Here is a 23,673-nt window from a genome sequence, read left to right on the forward strand (position 1 = left end):
ACTTTTGTATTTTTCCGTTGACAGTTCTAGTTGAGGGCTTATTTTTTGTGAAAAGAGTTGTTCTTTTCAGTCGTATCATATAAGGGCACGTAACTTTTTTTGCTCCCTTTTTAGAACATTTGAGGGTATTTGATTAAAAATGGTATATTACGGGAAGTTTTTTGTGTTTTTTTTTTACATCGTTCACCAAGGGGGTTCTATATTGTTTTAGATTTATTGTACAAATTGATATGGACGTGGTGATACCACGTTTTTGTGTTTTTTGTGTTTTATATAATTCACTTATTTTTATAAGTAATTGGGCTGATTACGGGACTTTCATTTTATTTAATTATTATAAAATGATTTTTACTTTTTTTTAAACTATTTTTTAAATTTTCTACTTCTTGGCTTGAACAAGCATTCATCTGATCGCTTGTCCAAGCCTTTATTTTACTCCACAAACTTAGGACAAAATTCTGTCAGGTTAGCAGTATTTCTGGGCATGGACCTTTTTGGCACCAGGCCACGCCCTTGTATTGCAGTGTACAGTGTAAATAACTGAGCATGCACAGCCATGCGCAGAGAACCCGGCGCAGAGAGGAGCCGGCAGCCTCGGGACACTCGCAGAACCAGGGGACTCCCGCAGGTCGGGTCGGATCAATCAGCACACTGGGGGGGTGGGACACACACCCAGGGTTAGACATTTTCCGATTCCGGGTGTTAGTGCTGGGTCAAAATAAGTTGTCTTATTTTACTCCACAAACTTAGGACACAATTATGTCAGGTTAGCAGTATTTCTGGGCATGGACCTTTTTGGCACCAAGCCATGCCCTTTTCTTAGACCACGCCCCTTTTGTTGCGCTGGTCCCAGACCCAGCACTAACACCCGGAATCAGAAAATGTCTAACCCTGGGCGGTGTGTCCCCCCCCCCCCCCCAGTGTGCTGACCGATCCGACCCGTCCTGCGGTAGCCCCCTGGTTCTGCGAGTGTCCCGAGGCTGCCGGCTCCTCTCTGTGCCGGGTTCTCTGCGCTGGGTTCTCTGTGTCCTAAGTTTGTGGAGTAAAATAAGACAACTAATGGGAGGTGCAGAGTACGACTAGACAATTTTATACTACACCAGATTTATCATCCAACACTGGACACTTTTATAAATCTGCTGCAGAATAAAACTAGACAGTCTTATAACAGGGCAGATTTATCATTCAGAACCAGACACTTATAGGAATCTGGTGCAGAATAAGACTGTCTAGTCTAACTCTGCACTGTCTAACCTTAGGAAGCTTTTAATAAATCTGCCCCAATATTACAATAGTACACAGTATACTATGTCTCAGCACAGACCGAAACACAATATACAGTAAATTAGGTTCACGCTAAGAATTTACAGAACCCAGGAGATTTGCCCTCCAGTGTACCAAGAAAATGCTATGCAGACACAATGCTTAGTCAATATACCCAACAAACAACACATAACATTTCATTTACAGTGATGGTGTTATGTGAAGGGGAGAGGGTGGGGGTTGAGAGGCCCAAAACTTTATTGAAAAGGGGAGAAAAAGTAAAGGGAAGGCAATGGTGATGATAATAACAATTTATTGAAAGAGCATAAACACATTACAATCATTTACACAATATTTACATTAGCACCACATGCAGCATATACAGGAACACAACATACAATAGTTTAAGGTTCACACCAAGGGTACATTCACATGAGGTATGTTCGCAGGGCTACAGCTACATCCAGCAGTGCGCCGAGGAGGAGGAGGGATGAGCACTGCTCACCCCTCCCCTCTCTATAGAACCCCTCCCCTCTCTCTCAGCACCACAACTATAGGACTACTAGGACATGTCCTTTATTTCGCTGTGCATAGTTATGGTCCAGTGAAACGTATGTGCACCGCACAGTGACTGGCCGCATATTGGTGCACATTATGGTTATGTAAATGAGCCCTAAGCATTTACAGCACAAAAAAGATTACCCTATGCAATCATACTGCTTGCTCAATATACCCATCTGAAAACAGGGGGAAAAATGGTAGGGGGAGTTGCTGATTTTACACTTCCTGGTTTGCCTCATTTACATAATCTATGTGAATCCCACAATCCCCTGCAATAGTCATAAAGAGGTTTTAAATGGGTCTTGGATGGTGCCGAAGCCTCTTGATGTATAGGGCTGCGCCGTTGAAGCAGTGGGGCTATCTGTATTCATGAAAGGACAAGTGTAACATATGGAAGGCTTCATGCAACACATAGAGCCATTTGGTGAACTGTTGGGATCATCGTACTATCTCGGAAAGCAGCTAAATATTATGTATAGATCCCCTGCACTGGGTGATGTTTCATATATGGAACGTTAAGCCACTACATACACTCACCGGCCACTTTATTAGGTACACCTGTCCAACAGCTCGTTAACACTTAATTTCTAATCAGCCAATCACATGGCGGCAACTCAGCGCATTTAGGCATGTAGACATGGTCAAGAAAATCTCCTGCAGTTCAAACCGAGCATCAGTATGGGGAAGAAAGGTGATTTGAGTGCCTTTGAACGTGGCATGGTTGTTGGTGCCAGAAGGGCTGGTCTGAGTATTTCAGAAACTGCTGATCTACTGGGATTTTCACGCACAACCATCTCTAGGGTTTACAGAGAATGGTCCGAAAAAGAAAAAACATCCAGTGAGCGGCAGTTCTGTGGGCGGAAATGCCTTGTTGATGCCAGAGGTCTGAGGAGAATGGGCAGACTGGTTCGAGCTGATAGAAAGGCAACAGTGACTCAAATCGCCACCCTTTACAACCAAGGTAGGCAGAAGAGCATCTCTGAACACACAGTACGTCGAACTTTGAGGCAGATGGGCTACAGCAGCAGAAGACCACACCGGGTGCCACTCCTTTCAGCTAAGAACAGGAAACTGAGGCTACATTTTGCACAAGCTCATCGAAATTGGACAGTAGAAGATTAGAAAAACGTTGCCTGGTCTGATGAGTCTCGATTTCTGCTGCGACATTCGGATGGTAGGGTCAGAATTTGGCGTCAACAACATGAAAGCATGGATCCATCCTGTCTTGTATCAACGGTTCAGGCTGGTGGTGGTGGTGTCATGGTGTGGGGAGTATATCTTCTTGGCACTCTTTGGGCCCCTTGGTACCAATTGAGCATCGTTGCAACGCCACAGCCTACCTGAGTATTGTTGCTTGTGATGTTGTTATATGTGTTCTGCTAATATGTTTACTGTTAATGTGTTTTGCATGTTCTGCCCAGCAACAGTGATGTACTGAGGAGGAGGAGCAGTCTGAGTTAGGGCAGTTGTTACAGACAGAGCAAGGAGAAGCATGGAATAAAGTTGTCTCTGAGTCTGCAGTCCAGTGATCCAGTGTCGGTTCCTTCTGCATCATACGGGTACCTACTACGACATTACAACTGGCGACGAGGATAAACTATTATCAAGTAAAGGTATTTCAGTAACTCAGAAGAGCCACCCAGACAGTGATATAAGCATCCACCATGGCCTATCTACCTGCATTCCCTTCCTTTGATGTGCACCAGTCCCAGGCAAACTTAGGAGCATGCTGGAATAAGTGGCTGAAACGCTTTGAGATATTTTTGCAAGCTATGAACATTACTAACAATGCAAGAAAGAAAGCCATGCTGCTGCACTATGCTGGGGAGCAGGTCTATGATATTTACACAACTCTGCCTCACACAGGAGATAACACTGACTATGAGCCATGTAAAGCAGCATTAAGCAAGCACTTCTCTCCACATACAAATCCAGCTTTTGAGGTTTTCAAGTTTAGACAGTGCAAACAGTCCCCTTCAGAAAGCATTGCTGAATATCATGTCAGGCTCAGACATCTTGCTACATACTGTGAATTTGCAGACATTGACAATGAAATTCAAATGCAAATCATACAGGGCTGCATCTCTTCTAAACTAAGGAAGCAGGCACTGAGAGATCCCACTATGACTCTTACAAAGCTGCTGGAGTCGGCACATATAAATGATGCTGCAGAGAATCAGGCTAAACTCATAGAGACCAGGGTAGAGCCAGAGCAGCCATCTTATGTAGCAAAGCTCACCCAGAAACCACACATACCTCATACACAGGGTACAACCTGCTACAACTGTGGTGGTGCATATCCTCACCAGAGAACCTGCCCAGCAAAGGGAGCAGTCTGCCATAACTGTGGGAAACAGAATCACTTTGCTAAAGTCTGCAGATCCTCATCTAAACCACAAGGTCCTGTCCCTTATAAACAGCCAGTGTCACAGAGAGTCCATGCAGTGCAGCCAGTGCTACCTGCTGATGAATCCAGCAGTACTTACCTATTCTCTGTCACAGAAGAGGGCTCTCACACTGTGCATGCAGTTACTAATCCCAAACAGGTCATCTTCATAAATGGCAGTCCTGTGGAAATGCTTGTGGATACAGGGGCATCTGTTAATGTCATTAGTCAAGCTGTCTATGATTGTCTTAAGAACAAACCTGCTTTGCAAAGTGCCAATCTGAAAATATTTCCTTATGGTTCAGCTACTGCCTTACCCCTGTGTGGTAAATTTCAGTCAGAACTGGCAATTGATGGGAAGTCCATAAGAGACACATTCTATGTAGTGGACTGCACCGCAGACACGCTTCTCAGCTGCAGTAGTGCAGTAGCTCTAGGTTTAGTAAAGCTAGTGAACAATGTCAACAATTCAAATGTTTCACAAGTTGTAAAAGCTAAGCAACTACTTAGAGAAAAAGTATGGTCTCCAGGAATTGACAATAAGGGGGAGTCCCTCATCAAAGCATGCATTCCTTGTCAAGCAGCGACAGGGGTCCATACACAAGCTCCACTACGAATGACAACTCTGCCTGAAAGTCCATGGACCACAGTTAGCGTTGATTTCTGTTCATTGCCTGATCATTCTCACCTTCTAGTGGTCATGGATGATTTTTCTAGATTTCCAGTTGTTGAGCCTGTGTCCACAACCTCTGCAAGGGCGGTTATACCTACATTGGACAAGATCTTTTCTGCATATGGCATACCAGAAACAGTAAAAACTTATAAGGAGCTACCCTTCAATAGTGCAGACTTCAAATCTTTTGCCACTTATCTTGGGTTTACACACAGGAAAACAACTCCATACTGGCCTCAGGCCAATGGCGAAATGGAACGTTTCATGCAATCTATTAGCAAAACTCTCAGGATTGCCACCATTGCTGACCATGTCCATCCCTTTATGACCACAATGTACCCAACATCTGATGGCTACTTTCAGCAGGATAATGCGCCATGTCATAAAGCTGGAATCATCTCAGACTGGTTTCTTGAACATGACAATGAGTTCACTGTACTCAAATGGCCTCCACAGTCACCAGATCTCAATCCAATAGAGCATCTTTGGGATGTGGTGGAACGGGAGATTCGCATCATGGATGTGCAGCCGACAAATCTGCGGCAACTGTGTGATGCCATCATGTCAATATGGACCAAAATCTCTGAGGAATGCTTCCAGCACCTTGTTGAATCTATGCCATGAAGAATTGAGGCAGTTCTGAAGGCAGAAGGGGGTCCAACCCGTTACTAGCATGGTGTACCTAATAAAGTGGCCAGTGAGTGTATATCACTTTTCTGGGAATAAAAGTAGAAAAACTGTATTTATTAAACTTTCCCCATTGTTACAGAAGATCAAAGTGGAACAAGAAAGATCCCTTTAAACATGCCTGGCAGGATATACCTTGCAAAGACGATACGTTCTGCAGAATTGCTATATACACTACAAACCATCCTGCTACTCTTGAAAAAAAAAAAGACATAAGTCTATTATATTCTTGGTTTACATGATACATATGGCAGAGGTAAAAGATCACAAGTTGCCTTATGCAAGCTAATGCAACCAGTGATAGAGGACGGATTAAGCTTCGCAAACATACATAATTATAACTTGGCATGTGTATGTATTCAAGACTGGGTAAACACAAACTACTTTTCCAATTTAGCTTTAGAGAAAGTGCTATTAACACCCCCACAATCTCATGCCACTTCTTCACAGTCTGTTTGCCAAGCTCCCCTGAGTAGTCAAACAAATGGTATTAGTAAGAGACGCATTAGTAGCATGGAATGCAATCAGGAAAGAATATAAGCTATCATTTAAGTACATGCTGCACTGGAGTATATAACCAGTAGTCTCTAAGTACTATGGAAACAGAATGGAATTTCCATTGTTAGACACATTCTGCACACCACAGAAGGTGGAAGCTGGAAACAATGGAGGAAATAATTCTGGAATTTAAAGAGAACCTGCCAGTGAAATTAACCCATCCAAAATAAATTGTTCATTAAAAACTATGATTAAAAAGCATTGCCCTTATGCCTAAATGGTTATTTTCCATGGCTGCAATTGTAAAAAAAAATCAGTTTGTAAATTTGCAACTCACCTGATGTGAGTCCAATAAATCTAAGTCCAATGAGGCGCTGTATATTCAGTGGCTACTGCATTGCCCTGCCTCCTTGTTCCTGATTGACAAACAAAACTCATGTGGCCAGGGTGATGTCATCTAAGGACCTGTTACATATGCAACATCTACCCCATGTATGTATCTGATCAAATTAAATCACAGCATTCCTCCATGGATGTCTGGCATCCCTCTGGTCACATGAAGTTTTGAATACTTAGAAGAGGCATGGGGCATGGAGAGGAGTAGATTGGAGGGCACAGTCAAGCAGGACATGCCCACTCTGATGACAAGTAATATAAGTTATATCTTTGTACCACCAAATTAGTAATAAAGGCAGTGGTGAGATATAATAGATCCCACTGAAATATTGGGAAAGACATGAAACAAATCATAAATAAAAGTTAGCAAGAGACACATTACAAGCTGATACATGCAGCGATATACGCCTTTGATATACCAGCCATTCCAGGCAATACAACTAGAAAAACTAGAGGCCCAGAATGTGATAAAGATGCCACAGATCTACATAATGGTATTTGGTTGTGCCCAGGGTCCAGAAACACTGAATTGAAATGCAAAGATTCAGACAAAATATGAGCAATGATTATAATTTTCAACCATAGCTATTTCAGATATTCCATATAGAGAGTGAGGGAAATTATAACAATTTAACAGTGTTCTTCATAGTAGTCATCAAACTGACAGGAGCCAAGTGCTGTTTATTAAAACACTGGTTATATCAAACTAAGAGTTCATGGCAGTAATTAAAAAATACCCAAAGATTGATAGAGTTGAGTTGACAATGTAAAGGTACGAGAACAAAAGCATTTTCCTTAAGTCCAGAAAATGTATCGTGACACATTTAACCCAGGCGAAAATAAAGACACCTAGATATATCAAGTTCATGGAAAGTTAATTGCTGGTTATATTTCCAGGCTAACTCGATTGATCATGGTCCTCTTGCTATACTTCTGTTTTTCTGGTTATCCAATCTTGGTTCACATTTTGTGACTAACCTTTTGTTCGCTGATTTTGTGCCATATTTACTATCTCCATTGTCACCCAGACCTCTGACCTTGCTTTTTTGTTATTTGTTTTGTGTCCCCACTTATGTCCTGGCAAAAAAATTTAATGACTCAGTTTTCCCTAATGGAATGGTACCCGTAGGTGCTGGCTCATGTTCGGAGCTGGCACCATACAGAATGGGTGTCAGTTGCATATCGCAGCCGACACCCGTCTGTATCACCTGAGACCAGAAGTTGCCCCGATTGCGGGTGTTAATCCTTTACATGCCGTGATCAAACATGACCATGGTGTGTGAGGGGCTTTTGATGTGGATCCACCGTGCCACGGGTCTGCCAATGCCCTGGGACTGCACGATCTGTTCCGGGAGCCTCATGGCAGGACCCAGTTGTAATACACTGAGCACGCTCAAAAGAAAGTGAAAGTCCCCCAAACACCACAATTCCTTATGCACAAGTGATAAATTATAAAAAACACTAAATAACAAAAAAAATCACTTAAGAATCCGTAAGAATCTGTACAATAAATCTGAATCATAATTGGAAAAAAAAGCTGAAAAACTTGCCAAAAATGTACATTTTTAAAATCAAATTGCTTTTAAATTAAATCTAAAAAGTGATCATAAAAGTTACAAGCACCAAAATGATACCATTGAAAAAAACAACTTATCATGCAAAAAAAAAAGCCTACAACCAGCTACTATAGTTATGCTGCTGTAAAAATGGCAATACTAAAACAAATGCAATTTTTTCTATTCTAGTTTTTCCTTAATAAAATTGGACAAATATCAGTAAAACTATATAAATGAGGTATCACCATAATCGTAGTGATCCGTAGAATATAGATAATGGGGCTCGTGCGCCAGAGTTCCTGCATCCGTCGCTTCTCCGCTGAAGTCCGCCGGAGTTCACCTTCTTCTTCCCGGTGCTTGTAAGTGCGTGTCTTGTGACACAATTCGAAATTTTAAATCCCGCGCATAGTTCGAATATGACGGCCCGCCCCCTGATTTGTGTCGCGTGCAAGCCGGCGCTGATGCACCAAAATCCCATTAAATATGGCACAAAACGGAAATTGTCGGGGAAAACCTGACGAAAATGCGCTCCTCGGACCCTTAGTAAATGAGCCCCCAATATATTATTTTAATGCTACAGTGAACTCCCGCCTAAAAAAATGCTAAAAATCCAAAACAAGAATTGATGATTTTATTATCCTCCACACGTAAAGAGTTAATAAAATCTCATCAATAAGCTAAAGGCCCACTAAAATTAAGTTTTTTTACAGTGCATTTTGTCTTGCAAAAAATAAGCCCTTATCTGTCCAAATTGCCAAAAAAATAAATAAAGATTGTATAGCCTATTAACTCCTTCCCGACACGCGCTGTAATAGAACGGTAGTCATCAGTAGTAGGGGCCGTGTCTGGTGGCATCATGCCATCACCCAGAGATCTCCGATTGACCGATCTGTTCACCCACTGCTGGATAAGGGTTACCACTAGTATGTGGATAACATTTATCCCAGCGTTCCCCTATCCCAATCCCTCAGTTCCAGAGGTTCTATAGCATGCGGCGGCACTGTACGCAAAAGCCAGAGAGGTCCCCTGGAAATTTTGTTAGGCAACTGGTTAGAAAAATTGTGGTTGTTCTGACCACAATTCATGGGGACTCCAGCACCCTCACCCTTGTATGAGGTACCTCAACCACTGCCCCCAAGCCACAATAAATACATGTGTGGGTTCGATCTGTCAGATCTGGTGCTGACACCGTACAGCACCCTACGGAAAATGAAGATATGGTACAAAAGCGCTGGACGTGTACATTGTACAGATGATGCTGTACAACTCTTACATGCTGTTCCAATGTGCTGGTCCTGCTGTATCATTTCTCCATTTTCAAGAGGAAGATATTAGGAAACTAATATTTGGACAAGCAGGACAGGGCCCCAGGACCTCTGGATTAGATGTCCCCCAGTTTTGCCAGGACAGCATTTTCCCAGTAAATTCTGCTGCTTCTAAAGGAAGGACTCAGAAAAGAGTCTATTACAAAAGAGGAGTTAGGATGGACACTATATACTACTAAGAGACCTGCGACAACTCCACAGTGACAAAATTTTAGTTGGTCCCCTGGTATATTCTACCTCCTTATACTCAACACATTCACAATTCATGTTGAACCTTTGTTGTGAATTCATTTTGGTAAAAGGAATTATTGTAACAGCTCAAATAGGTCAAATTGATCACTATGCCCCTCGATTATTGATTACACCTTTCTAAATTCTCTAAGGGGTGTGGGTTCAAAAATGAGTGTCACTTTTCGGGTTCTTCTCTGTTTTATACCACTAGGGTTCTCCAAATGCATGTAAAAGATTTCTGTCAAATTTGGCTTCTAAAAGGCAAACATCCCTCTTTCCTTCTACTGTGCGCCCATACAACATTTTATATACACATGTGAGGTACTTCTACACTCGGGAGAAATTGGTTTAAGCATTTTTGGGGGTTATTACGTTTTTATCCCCTGTGGCTATAAAAAATTAGGGGTAAAAATTAACTTTGTAGAAAAATGTTCACCTTATTCCTGGTTAGGGACTTATTAAATCTAACTCCTATAGGGGAAAATACACATATTACAACTTGCTAAATTCTCCAAGGGGTGTACTTTCCAAAATGGTGACACTTGTTGGGTTTCCCCTCTGTTTTGTACCACTGGGGTTTTTTAAATGCATCCTGACACATGTAAAGGATTCCTGTCAAATTTGGCTTCTAAAAGGCAAACACCCCTCTTTCCCTTCTGAGCCCTATTGTGTACCCATACAACATTTTCTATGCACAAGTGGTGCAATTCTACACTTGTGGAGAAATAGTTTTACACATGTGTGAGGGTAGTTTCATCTTTTATCCCTTATGGTTTTGGGATAAAAGTGACTTTTTTTCAGAACATTTTCAGCTTTTTCCGTTTCCAACTTTTTTTTGACTAACTTTCAAAAAAGTAGAAAATTTTGAATTTGGAAAACATAGTTTTTTCAACATATTTGCCAAATTTTCTTTTATTTCATAAATTAATACTAAGCATATTGCTTAAATTTCTCAACCAAAATGAAGTACAATGTACAATCTCAAAATCAACTGGATATATTTAAGCATTCCAAAGTTATGACCAAAAGTAACACGTCAGATTTCCAAAAAAGGGCTGTGTCACAAAGGTGCAAAATGGCCAAGTCGTTAAGGGACATACTCAATAATGAATGCACTGCCTTAATTAATTGCACTTATAGTATTTGTGATCTTTCTCTGGGCTCTGTGGAAAATTCTGTGATCGTTACAATGATCCATGGATACATTATTTTACACCAAGAACACTTACACATTGGGGGTCATTTACTAAGGGCCCAATTCGCGTTTTCCCGACGTGTTACCCGAATATTTCCAATTTGCGCCGATTTTCCCTGTATTGCCCCAGGTTTTTGGCGCACGCGATCGGATTGTGTCGCATCGGCGCCGGCATGCACGCGCCGGAAATCGGGGGCCGTGGCCGAGCAAAAAACCTGAAGGATTCGGAAAAACCGCTGCATTTAAAACAATAAAAGTGTCGCTTGGGACGCGCTTACCTTCACTTGGTCCGGCCCGGTGAACTTGAGTGCGTTCAGATGCTTTTCAGCGCAGTAGTGCCACCTGGTGGACGGCGGAGGTACTGCCTTAGTGAATCCCGGCCGGACCCGAATCCACCGCAGAGAACGCGCCGCTGGATCGCGAACGGACTGGGTAAGTAAATCTGCCCCATTGTGTGTGTCCCTTTAAAAACATGATCTTTTTTATCCTCTAATGGCCTCATTAAAGGGAACCTGTCACCAGGGACCTCATTTTCACTAAAGACAGGTTGTAGAAGCTTATTACACATGCAGTGAAAATCTGCCTTTATGCCTTTTCTAGGCATTTGCATTACAATAGAATTGTGACTTATAACTTATTATTCATTTTTATTTAGACAAAAGAGAAAAAAGGCATAAACATTTCACAGTTGAGTTACCTTTCATATATGCAACAATCAATTTAAGACAAATTTCAAAAAACAGAAATAATATATACTACCTATAACAAAGGCACACTTATTATCAATCATTGATAACTAGAGATGGGCAAATAGATTCTAATGATTCTAACTTCGGTTAGAATTTCAGGAAAAATTCGATTCGCCCCGAAGCCGAAGTTTATGCTGATTCGCGGGAACAAAGTTGTTTTTTTTCCCCTCATGTTTCTGCTAAACGGGCGCGAGAACGTGTTACATGGGGCAGAGAACTCTGGGAAGGAGAAAGGAACACCCCCGATGACATCTGCAGACCTTTAAGCCAATCAGCGACCGTCAGGCTTATGTGATGTCACACAGCCCTATAAAACCCAGCCAGCCATTTTCTATCTCAGCACTTCACACTTCATGTTGTAGCGTCCAGCTGCTGCTATTGAGCTGTGCGATTCTTGCTGCAATCCCTCGCTGTTCTCTAAGGGGGATCTGTATACCCCAAATAGCAGTTCTATTTAGTGACAAAATCGAATAGGAAGAAATCTGTTTGACATTCATGCATCTGCAGTAGCGATTGGTGGACTAATCCCTAGTTGTTCTTTAAGGGGATCTGTATACCCCAAATAGCAGTTCTATTTAGTGACAAAATTGAATAGGAAGAAATCTGTTTGACTTTCATGTATCTGCAGTAGTGAGCTGTCAGTTGTGGGGTATCTGTATAACGCACATTGCAATACCTTTTGGGGGCTCTAGTTTACAGCCAGATTTACGTGTGAAATCCACATAGTTTATACAGTGATTTTTGCTGAAATTACACTGTCAGTTGTGGGGTATCTGTATAACGCACATTGAAATACCTTTTGGGGGCTCTAGTTTACAGCTAGATTTACGTGTCAAATTCACGTAGTTTATAAACCACTAAGTCAGACAGAAAGGTGGCAGGTGGAGCAGGCAGAGGTGGGAGCACAGTAAGGGAATGTCGCAGCAGGGGTTACTCTATGAGGCCAGAACTGCCGTTGTCATCTAGTGGCAGTGTGTTGATCAACAACCCAAAGGTTGTTGAATGGTTGACTAGGTCATCCAATTCCTCAAATATAACATCTGACAACCCCAGCCAAGAGTCCGTATTTTCCTCTGATACAACAATTAGTTGGCATGGCCTAGGAGTAGGTCAGCGGCCCTCACCTGTCCTCAACCAGGCTCTGTACTGTTCCTTTCCCGCAGCCAGAGAGCTACTAGGTGGTCTGGGCTCAGCGCCACTATTCAGCGAGGACGAAGTGTTTGAGGACAGTCAGCAGCTGCTTTGCAGTGAAGAGGTGGGGCAGACTTCCACTGCTTCCTGCAGTTGGCAGGCTGTGCATACTGACATCGGTGAGGAGAGTAGCAGTGACCAGGAAACGCAAATTGACGATGATGTAGCCGATCGCACTTGGGAGCCGGGTGTAGCAGGGGATTCATCATCCGCGGGCGAAGAGAGTGTCAGTTTGCGAAGCAGGCAGCAAGTCGCTACTGTGGCTATGAATCAGCAGGGTGGCAGCAGTGCGAGGACGGGAGCCAAACGTCCGCGGGGTACAAATCCCAATTCGCAGGCCCAAATAAGCAGTGGCACAGGGGCTCAGCGAGGCAGCGGCGGTAGTAGTCGCTCAGTACAGAGTGTTGGCGGTAAAATTACCACCTCAGTGGTGTGGCAGTTTTTTGTAAAGACACCAGAGGAGCCGAGCCGAGATATGTCGTATCTGCGGGCAGAAAGTGAAGCGTGGCAAGGGAGCTAACATTGGCACCACGGCCCTTAGCCAACACATGCAGCATCACCATTTAATAACCTGGGAGAAACGGGTGTCAGATGCGGTCCATCCTGCAGGCGCAGCAACAGCAGCAGCACCTAGTGCCACACATGCTGTTTCAGCAAGTCAAGGCTCCAGCACCTCTGCCGAAGGGAGCTGTTTGTCTTTGACATCATCTCCCGGTCCAGATGCTCCTGCTCCTCGCTACGCATGGCGCCAGCAGTCGTTGAGCGATGCAATTACAAAAAGACAACTCGTCCAGCCATCCTAAGGTGCAGAAGCTGACCGTGCTCTTGTCAAAGTTGTTGGTACTGCAGTCTCTCCCTTTCCAAGCCGTGGACTCTGCACCCTTCAGAGAACTAATGGCTTGTGCCGAACCGAGGTGGAGAGTTCCAAGCCGCAATTTTTTTTTCCAAAAAGGCTGTGCCAGCCCTTCACCAATATGTACAACAGAAGGTGGGCCAGTCCTTGAGCTTATCAGTTTCTTCCAACGTGCATGGCAGCGCGGACGTGTGGAGCTGTAATTATGGTCATGGCCAGCATATGTCCTTTACGGCCCACTGGGTGAATGTGCTTCCTGCCCAGCCACACCAACAACTTCAACAAGAGACTTCAACCTCAGCCTCCACAAGTGCTTCTCCATCATACCACATGTGCAGGGCACAGCGGTGTCACACAGTTCTGCACCTGGTTTGCCTGGGCGAACAAAGTCACACAGGGGAGGAACTGCTCCGCTTCATGCAAGAAGAAATCAATGTGTGGCTTTCTATGCAACAACTAAAAATCGTAACCATGGTGACATACAATGGGAGGAACATGGTGTCCGCCCTACACCGAGGAGGGATGGTCCATGCGCCCTGCATGGCGCACGTGTTAAATCTGGTAGTCAACAAGTTCCTGAAGTCTTACACCAATCTGCAAGACATTCTAAAAATGGCCAGGACACTATGCACGCACTTCAGCCATTCTTACAAAGCCAAGCACACCCTCCTCGAGTAGCAGCACCAGAATGGCCTACCCCAACATAGTCTGATATGCAATATTTCCACCCGTTGGAATTCCAGCCTCCATATGTTAGACCGCCTGTATGAACAGAGAAAAGCCATTAATGATTTTTTGATGATGCAAGTGGATCGTAGTACTCCCCTGTGTAACTTTGATGTCAGCCACTGGCAGCTCATGCGTGACACCTGCCGTTTGCTCAGGCCTTTTGAAGAGGCCACGTTATTTGTCAGTCGCCAGGACTGCGGGATGAATAACGTCATTCGACTACTTCATGTAATGGAACTCATGCTGCAAAATCTGTCTGGTCAGGGCAATGGAGAAGTGAAGACTACATCTCATGGCCACATGAGTCCGCTGAGGGCTGAACTGGAGGAGAAGGAGTACATTGAAGCACAAGCAGAGTCTGGTGCAATTTGTGGTTTTTCTACTCAGGTGACAGGAGAGGAGGAGCAGGAGCATCCGGAGGAGGTAGAAGACGAGGCAGATGACCCAGAAGCACTGTGGCAGTATACTGTGGATATGGAGACCGGGTGTCCCTCAGAGTCACTTGCGCAGATGACCCGCAGAATGCTGCTTTGCCTAACTAGAGACAGCTGAATAGTCAACATCCGGCATAGGGATGACTTTTGACTCTCCACCCTCTTGGACCCTTGCTACCAGTCCAAAATAAGTGACTTTTTTCCTGCTGCTGAGAGAAAGGAACAACTGGCATACTATAGAGAAATACTACCACGGCTGCTGTGGGGAGCTGGGGGGGTAGGAGCAGTAGCAGTTCCATCAACAGTCGCTTATGTCTGGATTCCTTAATGAGCAATTTCCTTTACCCGCCTAGTGGCAGCAGCAGGACATGAAGCAGACCCTGCACCAGTAGGTGGTGGCCTACTTGGAGAGCACTTTACCAACTGAGGTAGAGGATCCCATGGACTAATGGGCAGCCAAACTTGATGCGTGGCCACAACTTGCGGAGTTTGCAGTAGAGAATCTGTCCTGCCCGGCCAGTACTGTGGCATCAGAGCGAGTGTTCAGTGCGGCGGGGGCCATCGTAACCCCCCGGAGTCCACCCTTAATGTGGAGAGACTGACCTTTGTTAAGATGAATCAGACTTGGATCGGCCAGGATTTCAACTCACCAATGCCTAATGCATCAGATTAGATCAGCCATGACGCCTCCTCCAAACGTTGAGAAACGAGTCGGGGTTCTGCCACCCGCCTGATTCCACACATCTGCTGCTAGTTGCACCATCTGCCTCCTACCATCTTTACCAGGGACTGGAATTGTCCGCCACCTCCACACTATATCATGGTGCCACTCTACAGGCTCCTGCTTCTTCTGATGCCACCTTCACACTATATCATTGTGCCACTCTGCGGACTCCTGCTGCTGCTTCTGATGCCGCCTTCACACTATATCATTGTGCCACTCTGCAGGCTCCTGCTGCTTCTGATGCCACTTTCACACTATATCATTGTGCCACTCTGCGGGCTCCTGCTGCTGCTGCTTCTGATGCCGCCTTCACACTATATCATTGTGCCAATCTGCAGGCTCCTGCTGCTTCTGATGCCGCCTTCACACTATATTATTGTGCCACTTTGCGGGCTCCTGCTGCCGCTGCTTCTGATGCCGCTTTCACACTATATCATTGTGCCACTCTGCGGGCTCCTGCTGCTGCTGCTTCTGATGCCACCTTCACACTATATCATTGTGCCACTCTGCGGGCTCCTGCAGCTTCTGATGCCACCAACACACTATATCATTGTGCCACTTTGCTGGCTCCTGCAGCTATTGATGCCACCTTCACACTATATCATTGTGCCACTCTGCAGGCTCCTGCTGCTACTGATGCCACCTTCACACTATATCATTGTGCCACTCTGCGGGCTCCTGCAGCTTCTGATGCCACCAACACACTATATCATTGTGCCACTTTGCTGGCTCCTGCAGCTATTGATGCCACCTTCACACTATATCATTGTGCCACTCTGCAGGCTCCTGCTGCTACTGATGCCACCTTCACACTATATCATTGTGCCACTCTGCGGGCTCCTGCTGCTGCTACTGATGCCACCAACGCACTATATCATTGTGCCACTCTGCAGGCTCCTGCTGCTACTGATGCCACCTTCACACTATATCATTGTGCCACTCTGCGGGCTCCTGCTGCTGCTACTGATGCCACCAATGCCCTATATCATTGTGCCACTCTGCAGGCTCCGGCTGCTTCAGATGTCACCTTTACACTATATCATTGTGCCACTCTGCGGACTCCTGCTGCTACTGATGCCATCTTCACACTATATCATTGTGCCACTCTGCGGGCTCCTGCTGCTGCTGCTTTTGATGCCACCAACACACTCTACCATTGTGCCACTCTGCCGCTGTTGCTGCTTCTGATGCCACCTTCACACTATATAATTGTGCCACTCAGTGTAAAAAGAGTGCACTCTTTGATGTTATAGTGGGATCTTGGCCCTCAGCTCAGTCCTTTCGAGCTGGCACAGACGTTACCTTGTCAGGCTGCGTTCCCGCTTCGCTTATTTGGGGAAGTTGGCCTATGTAAGTGCACATGGAAGTGAAGAGTGAAGCGATTCTAAGAGCCGTGGCTGTTATGTGCGTGTCCTACTAAAACACAGCATTGTTTGAAGACCAAACCACGCTCCCTATGCATATTTAAGCATGGCACAATGTTCTACAACACCCTACAGGCTCTCTGAAGCCTGGAAATGCCTGTTTTTTAACGTGATTCGTTTTGATTCGATTCGGGTCGAATCAAATTTTTCCGAAAAATTCGGCGAATCGGGACAAAACAAATTTTAACAAATTCGCCCATCTCTATTGATAACCTTAAGTCTACCAAAACAATGCCTCTCGCATAACTTCGGCCCCATCTTCATGGAGTAGAGTATCTGTTGATTTAAGCCCCTTACACCAAATTTTGTACCCAGGACACATATTTTAGGATTATATTGTATATAACAATCAAACGACTGACGCAAATTCTCAATTACTTCCTTCCAGAAACTAAATACTTTTGTATTGGGAGTTTTTGTATAAAAAATAGGTTTCACAGAAAAAAGATACCTAATATAGTACATTTCAATGCCACGTGCTCTGTGGGGCCATTTGTTTCCTCGGAGTTGCTATAGAGGTGCAGGTGGCATCGCTAAGCGTTTCAATATATTTGAAAAGGACACATGGAGGAGCTGTTTCCCAAGGGTGGGGGGGGGTGAAGCTGCTCCTCTATAGCCACTCCCACTGGGCTAATTGCCTTGTCACAGAGCACATGGAATTGAAAGGTACTATATAACTTATCTTTTTCTGTAAAACCTATTTTTTATACAAAAACTATTTGGCAGTGTATGTACTTTGCTCTTTGGGGACTGGGGGTGCTAAAATGGGTCTCCTGGTGACAGGTTCCCTTTAATATATAGCTAGTCTAATAACTCTCTAGTTAAAGTTGAGACAGAAAATTGTATTCTAAAATGATTAGAGTGGACTCAAGCAGCATTTACTAGTCAAAGGCAATTGGTGGACTATAGAGGACACAGAGGGACTCAAGCTCTGACTTATATCCATTTTGACAAAATCTGGTTATAGAATACAGAATGTGTATGTAAAAATAAATGTGAAATGTGAATATTATATGCATTTCAGGAATCTCAAATAGTGATCTGCTATTTATAGCTTCATAGTCTAGCATCTTCTCAATGTAACTAAATTTGCTTTTTTTTAAATATTTTTTCTCTGCAGGTAAATCATGTGAAAAACCTGACATTAAGCATGGACGTCTAAACAGATGGTATTGGTTTCCAAAAATCAATGGAGACTATATAAATTACAGTTGTGAGACAAATTATCTGCCAAGACATTGGACGAGAATAGATTGTACTAACACAGGATGGAACCCCGAGCCAAAATGCTTAAGTAAGAATCTAACCTGAAAATATAGATTAAGAGATCATATTATCTTGTTTTAACCCCTTCAGGACTCCCTTTTTCATTGTTTGCATTTCTCTTTTATACTCCACTGATTCCAAAATTACTGATTACGTCTGCATTCACTGCTATACCTTTTGAAGAATCTACTATGAAAAGAAAAGAGTCAGGGTAGGGGGATGCACGGTGCATTTTATGGATAGTACAAAGGTACAGGGTATTGACTTTGTAAGGGCAAGAGGTAATCTCACAGAGGTCAGGGAGGGTGTTTACTGACCACCTTGATGTATCGGACTACACAACCAGCAACGGGATGTGAGTGCTATCCCCTAACTGGGTATGTCTATTGATGCCGCAGCAAGACTGGTAAAACACATTTATCTCAATTCTTTATTCAAATATTTATGGATGAAAAAATGACAAAAAAGTGGCGATTTGGACACTTTCCGTTACATGATCATGGCTGGGAATAATTTTTATAATGTCTATTTATCATATTTTTATATGTGTTTTAGAGAAAGAGGGGTCATAAACGTTTATATTTTTAACTTTTTTATATATGTTTTTTAAATTTTGTATTGCAATATATTGTAATTTTACTGCAGATCCCCATTAGCCTTTGGCATGTGTATTAGAGATCAGTATCCATGACAGACCTAGAAGTCTCTATGAGACTGGTCTGTAATGGCTACCATTTGACGCTCTCCATTGAAGTCACAGTGGGTTCCGATCGGTCTTTCAAGATGGCGGCGCCCACCAGCAGTGCTGTTAGGTGCCATACTGACAATCACCATGTATGGAGAGAGCTCAGCCCGAGACCTCTCTCCATACATCCCATGCAGAACAATGACAACATCTACCATCTGATTCTTACCTTATGAGCAGCGTCACTGATTGAATCTTCTTTGCATGGTCTAGATTTGTTAAAGTATTTAAGGTCTCCTCTTCCTAAAAATATGCTGATGAGCTGTAATTAATTTACAGTAATGCAATTTCAGGGTTTGTGTTAATATTGATTTTACAGTTTTGCTGCTGGACTTAAAGAATTCCAGAATAGTTTTATCCTGCCAACCAACAGTAAGGGTTTGCTCTCCAGCAAGTATTTAGGCTGGAGACACTTATTTTGGTTATTCTAAGAAATAGGGTGCCGTCTAAATGTTATTTTATGAGATGACTGCCAGTGTTTTACTTGAAATTGAAATTCCCTGTTTATAGCTATAGCAAAGGTGCAGAGCTCCACCTTATAATGGAGCATAGGACATGTCCTATCTTTTTCCGAAGTACTGAGCGGTACGGTGCCGCATGTGTGCGGCACTGTACCGCTCCCGTTGGGCGCCGTGCGCCTATTGTCGTCTTTTTGTGTGTTTTCTGTTTGCCATTCAGATTCTCCTTGACATTTTACTGGAGACCATTGTTATGTGCTTTCTTTTAATCTGTTTTGGTTAGCAAGGAGCATGTGGAGCCATTTTGTAGCTCAGATAATATAAACAATACAGTTTATCTGTGAACAAGGTCCCTGAGAACTGAGCGCAATTTATTAACCTTTTTGTAGAATGTATTAGAGGGGCAGTTGTAGTACATTTGAAATAAGCCTATAGCATCCAAGCACCTTATCTCCTTTTCCATGCCCTCTGCAAGCTTTTTTCTGTTTTTATATACATGACAATTTTTAAATGAACAGTGTGATATGACTGCAGCTGAAGACCGTGTCTGTCTTGGGTTTGTTCTCTCTCCCGGTACCGGGGCAGCCATGAAAGGGTTAATTTGAAAGTCACCTTACAACATGATGGGCAGTTTAAGCCCTAGATAAAAATCTCTAACAAGAGACATCATCTTCCCCCAGAGTAGAACCATCAAAAGACTCACATTCCCCAACATGGATCTGACTCAAATGGAGACGCCCTACAACAAGAAGATGGAGGTGATACATATGATTCTTCTGACAGCTTTTCAGCCTTTAAGGCCAAGACTGTCTGAACGTACATTAAAAGCTATGTTAGAGGCCCTCTGGACATCACTGCACAATGATACAACATCCCTGGCAAAACCATTGCAAAAATCTGTGAATGAGATAGGATACAGGGTTTCCCACAATGAGGAAAAATTGGCCTCTTTTGCAAAATTAGTGGACTCACATAATGCCATGGGAGACACAATATCAGCTATTCAAGCTAAACTCTCAGATTCGGAGGATAGAGAGAGACAAAATAACGTCAAAATCTGAGGCATATTGGAGATCATCCCTAGCTCCCACTTCAAATCTCATGTGCAGCAGTTAACAAAAATGCTACTTCCAGAATTGCTTACATATTGTACTCCAAGAAGGAGAAAAGCAGGGCAGAACTACAAAAGTACGAAGATAAAAATTGATACAGCCTTTACTAATATAGATTAAATGACATTACATGGTAAAATACATAAATTGATTCAAGGTACATAGATGATAGACAGAAAAAAGGAAGTCGTGCCCGGACATATAGTGGAGGTATATGATGAAAGTGTATAGTAATGGCATGTGCAATTAAAGAGAGGAAGGCGCAATTGTGGTGAAGTAAACCAGTCCTTACCGAGTGCAAAGTGTATGCGACTCCAATGTCCGGGGAGGACTGCTGCCCCGACGCTTGTTTCGGCTCCAAATGAGCTCCCCTTTTTTCCCTGTGTTGCCTTTTCTGTTCCTCCTTCTGCTTATACTTCTGCTTATACGTCCAGAAGACTATGAGCAATGTATAGATAGGGCCTACAGGATCCCCAAACCGAGCAATCTTCCAGAATTCGTTCCTTGAGATGTTCTTGGGTGGTGCACCTTTTGCCATGTAAAGGAACAGTTATTAACACAATCCACTCGCTGCTCCATACGAGATGGTGAAGCTTTATGTGGATTTCTCTGCAGCAACCCTTCAGGCCAGACGCCAAATGAGCTTAATTACTTCACTCTTGAGAGAAAACAAGATCCCCTACAGATGGGGTTTCCCCACAAAGATTTTAGTCAAAAGACAGAATAACATCATACCGATCGGTGGAAGAATCATATGAGGTCCTGGAATTCTGGGGGATCGCCGTCAACAAATCTCAGCAAGGATACGGAACAAGCCGCAGAAGTCATGTAGACCCAAAATGGCACCCAACCTAAGATGTTTCTACAAATTTCATATGCTGTTTAGTAGAAGCTGGTGGTGAAGAAAGGTCGTCTCTTTTCTCATGTTTCCACTGGGACCCTATGATGTACTACGACTTAAACTTATAAATCTAAAGACAATTCATTCAACAGCTTGCCTAAAAGACCTCCAACTCCCTAAATACCTAGCATCTAAAAAGGTCCTCTATGGCAATATCATTATTGTCCATTAATGTAAAGGGACTAAATAGTCCCATGAATCACTGTATGATGTGGAGAGAGGTGCTAACAAAGAAATGTGATATACTTTATGTACAAGGGACACATAGGGACAGCAAACCCTCCTAAAATAGCTCATGCCATGTTCCTGCGTATAATTTTATTATCCTTCCCAAAGAAAAAAAGAGGGGTATTGATTACATTGAAGTCCATATTAGCAGTCTCAATTACTAAGACAATTATAGACCCCCAAAGCCATTATATAATTTTCGTGTGTACTATTAACAATACTTCCTATACAATCGTATAGACCATTTTTACACAAAACTGCTGAAGCTAGTACAATGTGGTTACTTACTGTTGTGTGGGGATTTTAATGCAATTAGTCATCCGGTGCTGGACACTGTATCACATGCAGTACATAGAGTGAATACACTAGTCACCTCTTTGATATCTGGCGATTCCACTATGCCTCAGAGAAGGACAAGACATATTTCTCACCAATACACAAAATTTATGCACGCATAGACATGGTTATTTGTTGATAAACCTTTGATAGATCAAATCACATTATCCCCCATGGGACAAATCCAGTGGTCAGATCATGCACCCATTTCGGTTTCCATATCAGATCAGTATTTAGGCCACAACGATTACATATGGAGAGCAGATATGACATCATTCTCAAATAAGGTAAATGAAGCAAAAATGGAATTGGCTCTGAGGGAGTTCTTCCAATTCAACGACAATGGGGAAGTCAATATATTCTCGGTATGGATCACTCATAAGGGGTACATAAAAGATCACCTCTCAAAATTAATCAGCCATCTGAGGAAATTAAGAGATAAAGAAATAAATGCCTCTTTGCAGAAAATTGCCCAATTAGCAATGAATAAAAATCAGTGTCACAACCTACATGGGAACCTTTAAGGAAAGAAAAGGAACATTTAAGCATTTTTTTTCTAGATAAGTATGCTAAATCCCTTCAGAAACTAAAAGGGGTATTTCCAAAAGACAAGTACTCAGGATAACAAAATAACACATTCTGTAATTCACTGTTATTAACAAAAATGCAACATTCACAGATATATGTCCAACCTGTCTCTATCAATCCTGCTGTACACAATTTCAGTTTCCCCTTAGACACGACTGAGTAACCTCTGATTCAGGGTCGGGCAAGCCAACTTGGGTGAGATTGTGCAGATGAGATTTGTCTTTCTCTGCCGTGTGGGTGTAGCAGACACCCACGGACTACTTCCTGTCAGCACATAGTGAGCAGAGAGAGAGGCTGCAAACTACAAGCTACAAGGAGAAAAGTGATCCGGGGGAAGGGGGAGGCAGGCACATACCTGTGAGATGTAGCAGAGCTCAATGTAACAATGTAATGGTCTACCAGCCTCTGTACAATCTCATGCATCTCTGATCTGCCTCATCCCTCTCTCAATGTTTCAGTGTGTTAGTACAATGTCAGAAGCCAGATGAAAGTTCCTATACACCTTGTACCCAGATAATCTAACCACATTGTCACCCCACAGAACAAGATGGGTCATAATGTGTCTGCTTAGACAGGCCCCACCCACACCCCGCGATTTTGCATTGAGCAGCCGAGGGAGAGATAAGAGCTAAAACATCAATAAACAAAACAGCAGTAAAATTGTAAAGTAAAGGGTTAAAATGAACTTTATTGTGTTAACATCACTAAGGGATAAAAATGTGAGATTTTTCTTTTGTGGGAAAACCCCTTTAAAATTGGGTATTATTCACAGGATCAAAAAGCAGGCTCTCTCCTAGCTAAAAAGTTTAAACAACAGTCACAGAAATCCAAAATCCCATATATTCACCACCCTAAATCAGGATACAAAATGATAGACCCAAGAGATATAGCCAAGACCTTCATGAGTTATTATGCAGACCTTTATAACTTAAGAGAAAATAAGGGATTGTAACCCCCTCCCGCAACCAAATTCACCAGTTTTTACAGAAAATGTCACTTTCCAAAGTATCTGAAGAGAAACTTTGCAAACTTAACTCCAAAATAACAGAGAAAGAAATATTACAAATAATTAAAAGACTCCCATCATATAAAACGCCAGGGCCAGGCAGCCTACCAGGTGCCTATTACAAAAAATGTAAGGAACTACTAGCTCCCATTCTAAGT

General features: G+C 43.1%; 1 protein-coding gene across 3 annotated transcripts in view; it reads left to right on the plus strand.

The window, feature by feature from the left end:
• Positions 1–23,673, plus strand: part of LOC140105137 (complement factor H-related protein 5-like) — a 307,689-nt gene that overhangs the window by 31,993 nt on the left and 252,023 nt on the right. For 2 of the 3 annotated variants that reach the window (XM_072129066.1, XM_072129064.1), the window contains exon 2: positions 17,996–18,169. The exons of the other annotated variant lie outside the window; for it this stretch is intronic. In XM_072129066.1, the coding sequence (XP_071985167.1) occupies positions 17,996–18,169 (174 nt within the window). The remainder of the gene's footprint in view (positions 1–17,995; positions 18,170–23,673) is intronic. 3 annotated transcript variants of the gene reach the window in all.

Source organism: Engystomops pustulosus, chromosome 10, assembly GCF_040894005.1.
Source record: "Engystomops pustulosus chromosome 10, aEngPut4.maternal, whole genome shotgun sequence".
In the NCBI taxonomy this organism is placed as follows: Eukaryota; Metazoa; Chordata; class Amphibia; order Anura; family Leptodactylidae; genus Engystomops; species Engystomops pustulosus.